Here is a 10,903-nt window from a genome sequence, read left to right as displayed (position 1 = left end):
CCTGGATTAAATTCAAGAGCAGTTCAATTGTAATATCCCAGAAGATGGGTCCAGAGATAGAGCCCTGTGGATATCCTTAAGTAATCGTTTCTACACTGGGAAACCCTCCAGTTTTATTCCATTTTCGGATTCTACATCAAAAAATAAGTAAGGTTGTTTCTCGTTCGTGGTCGATGGTGCTATAATCGACAAATATCAAGTGTTTTTTCAATTAAGCGCCAACGCATTTGATTCTACATTTTGCTTACGATGTAAATGTAAATGTTTATGTTCTAACGGTTCATATTTATGTTAGAAATTTACTTTAGCGGGGCAAATTTGATTGTACAGCGCAGTATGGTTAGCTGTTCCAACGTCTGGTTAGAAAATACGTTTATCAAAACCCAGGAACAACGACGTGGAGGTAATAGTTTTCTCTTCCCATCGGGATGTTCGATATCAGTGAGACCCTCTGTCTCTCACCACTGATTTCGGTGAGCCCCCTTGGTTCTTAAAATAATTGTAATTCACACTGCTTTTAAATTGTGTACGTGCATACCACGAACACAGATATAAAAGTATCGAAATGGAATGGCGTTAGTGTCAGCATTTATTGTGAATCAAAATTATGATAAGAGGTATGAATAAATAAATAAATAGCAAATGTGTTTTGAATCAAGGCAGACCCATAATCCCATGTTCTTGTTTTTATAAATCATAATGATCTGGAATGAATCATTTTATATTCATATAACAAATTTCTTATAAATCCATCTACAGGTTAATAACTGACAATTTTTGACAATGAAAAAGAAGATATTCAGATGTGAATACCCACCACCTATTACACATTACAATAATAGAAACACTTCTATGGAAGAGAAGGAGTTGTCAAGGGGAAACTTTTTGACTTTATTTTCAAATTTTATTTTGTTGTCTGTTAGACATTTTATATCTCATCGAAGTCAATCACCCGAATGGTGAGAGGCAAGGCGACTCGCCAGTACCAAGCATCCTGATGGGAGCGGAAAACTATGACAACCACGTCGTTATTCTTGGATCACGTTAAACGTGGTTTCTAACCAGACATTAAAATGGCTAATATGACAACACTGCAAATTCTTCTGGACCGTACATCGTGCACAATTTGACTCAGGTGCGGCGAATTATTAATGCCGAGAGTAGTATAAACTGCCTGCAAGAATTGGACGTTCCGTGATACGGACGCATCTCTCTGGAATAAGTAACCAAAGATGTATATTTGGGGACTCAGTGTGAAGCGATTACAGAGTTCGGATGTGTTTTACGTTGGAGAGATTTTGCTATTGTTGTGCGACGCTATTAAGCTCCATTGTGAATGTTTAGTTAGTCGATGGCACAATAAGCAAATTCAATAAATAATACGCATTCAAAGTGTGTATTTATCAATTTATAAAAGATTTGACAAACATTCTTCAGATATCACATGACGTATATCGAACGGATAGTGCGAGCCTGCATCTTTTCACGGTCGATATTATTCGAGAGAATATCTCAGAAGCAATAAACTTTTCGTTGATAAAAACATAGCACCTAGTTGTGCCGAATGATCTTCGTAGCGAAATAAACATTTTAGAGATTTCAGGTGGAGCAGTTTCGAGGAGGAGTATCAGCGAGATCGGCGCTGCGGGACACATATCTAGCTCTCCTGTGGTATTTAAAACCAAAGACTTATATTCATTAGCTTTTGAGAGACTGAAGCTAAAACCTAAATAAAACCACTGGAGATCATAACTAAAAATCACCAAAAATAAATAAGAAACAGAGAATTTTCTTAAGCATAATTTCTGAAATAAATAAATTATTTAATTAAAATATAGTAAAAAATGAGTATTCTAGTTTTGCTGTCAAGAAAGTAGATTTTACTAGCACACATATCGCCATCCTTTATAGAACCACAAAAGGGAATAACACTTCTGCTACCGTGGACGATCTGACTGAATCCATAGCAATATTCAGTTACAGTATTCCAATATCTAGTTTCTTTTTTTTCTTTATGGTTTAGAAATATTTATTCAATGGAATCACGTATCGATGTTACACATGTAGGCGATTCGCTTAAACCAGTTTTTACCAACTTTTAACTCTACAAAAATTTTTAGTATTTAATATACTTCCTATGAAGACGAAATATAGTCTCTTTACCTTATTATCTAGCTTAGCAGTCCATAAAATTGTGTTATACAGAAGTCATGGGATAGTGATATACATGTTTAAAAATGGCGGTAGTATCACGTACATAGGGTATAAAGGGACAATGCATTGGCGCAGCTGTCATTTGCACTCAGGTGATTCATTTCAAAATGGTCCCAACATGATTAAGGTCGTACGACGGGAATTAATAGATTGGTAGGTGGAGCTTGACCCATGGGACATTCCATCTCGGAAATCTTTAGGGAACTCAATTTTCCGAGATCCACAGTGTCTAAGGATACCAAATTACAGGCGTTGCCTCTCTCCAATGACAGTGCTAGCAGACCTAGGGCTCGTGACCATATCGGTTGGACCCTAGACGACTGGAAATCCATGGCCTGATCAGATGATTCCCGATTTCAATTGGTAAGAGCTGATGGTAGAGTTCGAGTGTGACGCAGACCCTACAAAACTATGGACGCAAGTTGTCATATAGGCACTGTGGAAGCTGGTGATGACTCCGTAATGGTGTGGGCTGCATTTATATGGAGTGGACTGGGTCCTCTAGTCCAACTGAACCGATCATTGACAGGAAATGGCTCTGTTAGGGTGCTTGGAGCCCATTTGCAGGCATTCATGGACTCCATGTTTCCAAACAAAAATATTATATCACCAGGCCCAATTGTTCGCGAATGGTTTGAAGAGCATTCTGGATAATTCGAGGGAAAGATCTGGCAACCCAGATCTCTCGAGATGAATCCCATGGGACATAGTCGACAGGTCAGTTCGTGTACAAAATTCTGCAATGACAAGGCTTCTGCATTTATGGACGGCTACAGCAGCAGCACGGTTCATTATTTCTGCAGGGTCCAGGCCACGTTGAGATGCTGCTCTATGCCGGACAAAAAGGAGGTCCGACACGACATTCGAAGGTACTGCACGACTCCACGACTTTTTTCACTGCAGCGTACGTGAATTTCGCTGTCCCATTAGTTTTGTCTTCTCAGTGTATTTTTCATTAGTTCCTGTGGAAGAATTTTATCCAGGGACATTAATGAAAAGGAACAGAGAGGAGAAATATAAATAACATGCTTTTATTAAATGCACATTTAAATTTACATACATAAATAATCTGATTTGTTGCACTGGTTACATGCCATTTCTAGTTGTAACCTGAATCTCGGAATGTATTTGTTAACATCCTAGCTCGTACTTCTCAAATTCTATCTACTTCACAGAGACTATTTTAGTTTGTGCAAACCAAAGCCTAAAACACACCAACGAGTAATGCACGTCATAGTGCCTACTATTCAACTTCTCTACGCTGCTACTTGACATAACAGGGTATCTCACCTGGCATGGAGGGTGATCACTACAGCACTACAGGAAATGCACTATGCGCAAAAGGGAATCTGAAGTAGACACATCAAGTAATTCACAATTTGACCGAAGCCTGTAAAGGCTTCATAAGATTTTGTCTTCTTCTCATAAACTGATGATTCTATAAATCTATCTACAACACTTCCACAACAGTAAAATTTTCTATGTACACGCACTATTGTCTGGCAAACTAAATAACACAAATGTGAATGCAGCTAAAACACACCTATGTGTATTTTAACAATGTTCGTATTGTTTGATATATTTCAAGAATCATATCAGTGTTGTTTCCTCAAGACAGTCATACTAGGCAAGATTAAGGCTGTTCTTAGGAAATGTACATGCTTCTAGTAACATTATCTAGAAACTAGATCTTACTGACATTGTGACTGCGACTATACAACTGTAAACTGATATCAAATTTCAAGACAGTTACCAACCAAACAGGAAAAAAATGGCTGCTTGCTGTCAAATAGTTAAGTTTGTTTTTGTCAATGTGTTTCCTTGTATACCAGCAAAAATAGGAATTCTCCTCTTCACACTAAAATTTGAAATTCAGAAGGGTGCCCAAACAAAGCACCTAAGAAAATGCCCACAGTCAATACGCTATTAGTAGAATCATAGTATAGTAAAATTTTATTGCACATAAACACGGCGACCTACACTCTGTTCTATCCTGCAGTAAGTACCCTTGGAACCAACCAAGAACTCATAATGCATCTATCATGTTTCTCAGTGACATACGATAGTAGGACTTCCTGGTTTAGATAAGGAAGCAATGATGTGTCAATAACAGAAAGTACTCTGGCGTCGTCTAATAATCAAGTGTGGGAAGTACAGAAATTTTTTGTAACCCAGTTGTTCATTTTAATTTGATAATAATTTGCAGAAAGTAGTTATTTGTCTAAGAACTTGTCGGCAGACGGCAGGTAGTGAAGGGCAAGGTGGTCTATGAGCGACTACAGCCAGAGGCACCTTTCTCTCTGTACGGCAGGCAACAGGATGCAGCATTTGAAAGCTGCTGCGACAGGGTAAGATATGTGAACTCGAGTACAATTTAAGTTACCAATTAACGTTGTGTCCTGGGAGCCACTTGCTAGACTGACATAATTAATGGAGCGAAGGTGGGTGGAGTGATGTTTGATCATTGGTGTATCTCATATATAAAACCATCAATCTAGGAACATGACAACATTTAGAAAAGAATAAGCATTTATAAACATCTGCATCTCTGTTTCACCTAAATTGATTCTTTGGACACATGAGTCAGATGAGGCTGTGGAGAAAAAATGCTTAAAATGAAATGGAATGACATAATGAGAACTGAAGAAATATGAAGAAAGGGGGAAAATTTAATGGAGATGATAAGAATAAGGAAAACATCACTGTTAGAAGACATACTGTGATGAAACTGCCTGCAATGAAGAATGAACAATTGGAGCGAAGAGAGCAAGGGCAAGAAGAATGCTTCGAGTACTGTATGACATTGCAAACTAATGAAACTGCCAGCATATCATGGAAAAGGCATAGGACGGAAAACATTTTGAGAGTCTAGAATAGGTGTCTAAGAAGAAAACTAAGTTATGGGATCATGTGAACGTTTCTAGAATACTCTTATGTACTGGTCATTTGTTCATCTTCAGAAATGACTATACCTGTCACTTGGTAATTACTATGGTGGATGAAATTCTGAAATGTAAATTTTTCCTCTCCAGTGGTGAGCCAGTTTATCATTATCTATCGTCATAGTGTCGAACGGTTATTGACATACCACTGTTTCTTTATGGCCTATCTTAGAGTAACATTTCCATTTGAACTGTTTCATATGAACTAAATTGACATGTTTCTATTCTTAAATGTGTTTCCCAGCACAATTTACATTTCTTGTGGTACCTTTGACTTTTGGTACTAATTCATAGTACCCACATCACCGTACGCATTTTCCCACGAAAGGAACATTAAAATTTAAAAATAAAGAATGAACAAATTTAACAGAGGGGCAAAGAGAGTGATTATACATCTCTACTCCAATACTGAATTTCTCTTTGGGTGAGTTACACATGAGGCGGAAATTTACAGTATTTCATGGCTGGTCGTCATTGTCTAAAGGGTATTGAAGGAAACAATGTCACCATCACTGGAACAACAGTAAGTAGGTAAAAATGTGTGTACAAATAAATTTTCTGATTGGCTTTGCAAGAATGATTCCCATGAGAAGACGAATTTCTCTTTCAATGGAACGTCTAATTTCAAACTGGTTAAGTCACAGTGGACACAAATCTACATCAAATTCCATACACAATTGCTAAAGTTAGAAAACAATGGAAATGGTTTGCAACTAAAGCAAGAATAAACTTTGAGACATGTGTTGTTAGGGCATATTTCTTATCAATAGTGACAGCCAAGTTACAAGCAGACAACAGTCTTTGAATTGGATAGTCACATTACAGGAAGAGGTTATATTAGTCCTCAGAACGGCAATGAGTGTTTGAGAATTACTGCTCTTACATGTGTTTCGATTACAGTACAGCACAAACGATTGGAATATGTCTGTTCCACAAAGGGGACAAATTTGCTGAGTGACTGCAAGAAAGCAATTTCAAACAACTCAGATAAATAAAATTTGATCCTATCATTATATTGTGTGTCTCCCTCATGTTCAAAATGTGTTCTAGTTGCTTGTGCTGCATAAACAGAACAATGCTGACACACAAAATAAAGGAACTTCTAACTTTAAGTTCCATCACACTATGAATGGCTAATGGAACTAACGGAAATAGAAACAGGTCTATAGTGTTGGTAAGAGGCTCACAAAGAACTGTATTTCTCTTGAACTGATGAAAAAGCTTCTCCTAACAGTTGTATTCCCTAGAGTCTGTTAAGTTGGTGATACTAATCATAGTGTCATCAAACATTTTCCAGTGATCTTCGATCGACTAATGAAATATACCTACGTTTTATAACCAACTCATGTTTCAGTTTCCAGGGCAAATCGTTCACAACATGTCACTCCTAAAGATTAAAGTAACAATAAAAGAAATTTTATGATAATAATATCCCTTCCTGAAAGATTGCTCTTCGTATTTCCAGTGCATAGCAGAAAAACTGAACAAGCACCTTCTAATATCAAGAGGGAATGATAACTAGACTACCCACAGGGCACATAGCAAACAATTTCTCTTACTACTGAATTTCAGTTTTGTAATACAATCAGTCCTGAGCTCTGAAGAATATCGGTGAAATTGTTTCACATTTAAATAAGTGAAGTAGTCAAAATGTTTTACATACCAGCAGCAATGCAGTACCACTCTGAGCATTTACCTTCTCTTAATGCCACAACAAGTACAAATATAAGTTAGGTTCAAGGACTTTTGAATACCAGTAGGAAATGAGAACTGTACTGATAATCCCAGAAGAGCTTATTTCACAACCTGACGACATATCGCATCAGAAGCAAAAGCCTCATAAGATCTCGGTAGTAAAAACGAGCCGTTTCGTTTATCACCGCTAAGATCGTGAAACAATCCAGCATGGTGTATTAAGCCCTGTCACTAATTTAGTGCCATCTTCAGTTCTCAAATTACCACAAGTTCAATATGATACATAACACCTGTAGTACTAACATGTATAAGATGATAAACGCTCTCAAGATGAAATAATTCTTGTCGGCATGCAATGTTTCATACGTAAAGAGTTTTGTACATTTTGACGGAAAAACGGTGTGTCGCCAACATCTTGGTTCTTTAGCAGCGAGCATGTCCCAGCGTTCCCTGGTTCTTATGACGACAACACGATCGACTGTTTCCGGAGTTAAACGTCCAACATGGTCGGTGCAGGCGAATCGCAGGCAGTCGACGGGGTCTACTTCTCGTCGAAGGGCGTCCTGACGAAGTAGGTGGTGAGCGTGCCCTTGCCTTTGACGAAAGTCGGCCCACGACACTCGCAGTCGTATCCGGCGGCCATCAGGATCTTCGCCGTATCCTCCGTCACCTGAGGACACCACAGCACAGCCTCGTTACAAACACTGCAATGCAGGGACTCTCCTGCAACATACATACTGAGCAAGTACCTTTCAACTAAGTAAGACTATCTCCCCGCACAAGTAGAAACGGCAGTCGTAAATTTGTAACTATCACCCTAAAATTATTTTATTCATTTATTCATTTGCAGGTACGTGTCTACAGTCTGTTCTTGGGGTACATATTGAAATCCCCCCGCCATCGTACTAGAGCACACCGCTAGAAGAGCCAACGGAACGGCGCAGCCCATAGATAAAGTACAGTGAAGGTTATCCAAAAATGAAACCCCCTGAAGGAAGCATCCAGATCAGGTGAAGTTTTCAGTATGTGTTTGCGGCGATGAGGGATGCACACGATTAGCATTTTAGCACAGGCGCACATCACAGGCGCCGGTAAAGCCACTTACAAGCGATGTATAAAGGGGGAACGGACGGCCGCATGGCCGTATTGGAACTGCCCTTTGTTTTGCGTAAGCAGCTTCAGTAGAAACCGGTGATCGTGTCGGACGGTAGAAACCGGTGATTGTGTCGGACGGAACGAAGCAACTGTAATCACCGAAAGCGGGAGGGAACGACAGACCGATGGGACCGATTAAACCCACCTCGTTGCCCAACTAGGCGTGATAGGCATATTGTGTGCGTGGCAGTGATGGATCGCTCTGCCACATCGCGAACTGTAAACCAAAACAAATTCGGTCTGTTGCACAACAAGCAGTCTCCGAGCGTACCGTTAAGACGTCATTTGAAGCACAGAGAATTGTCCGCGAGACGTTCATTGCTGCGTTTACCACTGAGTCAACGCCACAGGTGTTTGCACCGGGGATGGTGCAATGAACGTCATGAACAGCCAATGGAACGACACTGTTTTTACCGACGAATCTCGATTCTGCCTGGGCCACCACGATGGTCGTATTAGAGTCTGGACACACCGTCGTGAAAGACTGTTGAACTGTTACCTTATGCACCACCATACTGGTCTTGCACCCGTATTATATGTTGCGCTGGTATTCCACTTATGCACCCCACCCCCTCCTCATACCCCTAGTAACGCATTGCCAGTGCGCTAATCAGCCAGCGTTACATCTCTGAAATGTTGGAACCTGTTGTCCTCCCATACATGCGGAGCTTGCCGACGGCCACATTGCTGCAAGGTAATGTATAGCCACACGTGGAATTCAATGTTGAGGACTTTTAGGTCGCCCATCGGATTGCATTTCTGCCTTGGCCTCCCCATTCTCCCATCTCTCGCCTATCGAAAACGTCTGGTAGATGATTGGCCCACGATACACCACCCGCTGCTACACCACATCAACTGTGACAGTATGTGGAAGCAGCATGGACTGCTACACCCCAGCAACATCCGCAGCCTCTTTGGTTCAATGCCGAGGCGTGTAGCATCGGTTATAGGCAGCAATTTTGGCAACAATATTGATTTCATCATCTTCCACACTTCACATGGGATGTATTTTCTGTCATGTGTCTTTGCACAACGTGCTATCTCAAAAATCAACCTGGATGTGATTCTTCAACCCTTCTTCGTATAGCATTTTGGTTGGCTACCAGTATAGAAATGTGCTGAGCTATTTCGTTTTAGTTCCTATAGTGGCGTGCTTCGGTACTGTGGTACGAAGATTTCCATGTGGTCCACGACTGCATACATGTACGTGCAAATACACAAAATAGTAGTTAGGTAACATAATTTTTTCCAGGTGTTAATTACTACTTTATGACTGCCCTCACACAGTGTGCTTGAAAACGATTCAAATGGTTCAGATGGCTCTAAACAATATGGGACTTAACACCTGAGGTCATCAGTCGCCTAGACTTACAACTACTTAAACCTAACTGACCCTAGGATATCACACACATCCATGCCTGAGGCAGGATTCGAACCTGCGACCGTAGCAGCAGCGCGGTTCCGGACTGAAGCGCCTAGAACCGCTCGCCCACAGCGGCCAACTAAAATGATTCGCCCTATTTCATATATAGGGTGTTCCGAAACTGTTCGTCCAAATTAATACAGGAGATAAACAACACCAAAACAAATATATTTTGTGAAGGAACATATGGTCTTTGAAGTCAGCTTGTGATGTTAGGGAACCAATTTTTAATTTTTTTGGCAAATGTCGTTGTGTCGGTGTCGCTGAATGGGAATGTGTACTGACATTCTAATAACCACGTTTCGCATGTTTGGGTACATGTGAATCCGCTAGATAGTCGACCTCGTGCTCATCAATAGCGATTCGGTGTTTTCGGTAGTGTTCTTGGTGATAGGTTGAATGGACCATACTTTCTTCCATTCTGCCTCAACGGAAGGAGATATTGTAGCTTCGTGGAATATGCCTCGCCAGAAATGGTTCAATGGCTCTGAGCACTATGGGACTTAACATCTGTGGTCATCAGTCCCCTAGAACTTAGAACTACTTAATCCTAACTAACCTAAGGACATCACACACATCCATGCCCGAGGCAGGATTCGAACCTGCGACCGTAGCAGTCGCGCGGTTCCAGACTGAGCGCTTAGAACCGCTAGACCACCGCAACCGGCTGCCTTGCCAGAGCTGCTGGAGGATGGACCTATGAATTTCAGACAATGGATGTACTCCCAGCACAATGGTGTGCCACCCTTTTTCTGCACTGCTGGGAGGAATCATCTGAGATCCACTTTCGGGAATCAATGAATCGGCCGGGGCGGCCCTATGGCTTAGCCACCCAGGTCATTTGACCTCACGTGTCTGGATTTCTGCCTCTGTGGGCATATGGAGCAGATGGTGTATGAAACCGTTGTGGAAACGGAATTGTCGTCGTCGTGGTACCATTGCGGACATGCCAGAAGTCTTCGATTGGGCACGACTATCAGTGGTCCGACGATACGCAGCGTGACGCGGGCGATTGGCCTCGCATTCGAGCAGTTCCTGTGAACGGCACTGCTGTGATTAGTGTGCTAGAATGCCTTCTGTGTAAATCGTTCCTGGCGTCAAAAACTGACGTCAGAGACCATATGTACCATAACTGATTATATTTCTTTCTGATGTTCTCTACCTTCTGTTTTACACTACTGGCCATTAAAATTGCTACACCAAGAAGAAATGCAGATGATAAACGGGTATTCGTTGGACAAATATATTATACTAGAACTGACATGTGATTACATTTTCACGCAATTTGGGTGCATAGATCCTGAGAAATCAGTACCCAAAACAACCACCTCTAGCCGTAATAACGGCCTTGATACGCCTGGGCATTGAGTCAAACAGAGCTTGGATGGCTTATACAGTTACAGCTGCCCATGCACCTTCAACACGATACTACAGTTCATCAAGAGTAGTGACTGGCTTATTGTGACGAGCCAGT

At 41.0% G+C, this 10,903-nt stretch overlaps 1 protein-coding gene across 1 annotated transcript in view; it reads right to left on the bottom strand.

Annotated features, from left to right (window-relative positions):
• Positions 1–3,229: 3,229 nt before the first annotated feature.
• The window catches only part of LOC124789372 (adenylate cyclase type 2), a 278,181-nt gene continuing 270,507 nt past the window's right edge, over positions 3,230–10,903 (bottom strand). The window contains exon 19 of the mRNA XM_047256703.1: positions 3,230–7,521. Within this exon, the coding sequence (XP_047112659.1) occupies positions 7,393–7,521 (129 nt within the window). The 3' untranslated portion in view covers positions 3,230–7,392. The remainder of the gene's footprint in view (positions 7,522–10,903) is intronic.

This window comes from Schistocerca piceifrons, chromosome 3, assembly GCF_021461385.2.
Source record: "Schistocerca piceifrons isolate TAMUIC-IGC-003096 chromosome 3, iqSchPice1.1, whole genome shotgun sequence".
NCBI lineage: Eukaryota > Metazoa > Arthropoda > Insecta > Orthoptera > Acrididae > Schistocerca > Schistocerca piceifrons.
The sequence above is the reverse complement of the archived record's forward strand: the minus strand, read 5'-3'. Positions and strand labels throughout refer to the sequence as shown.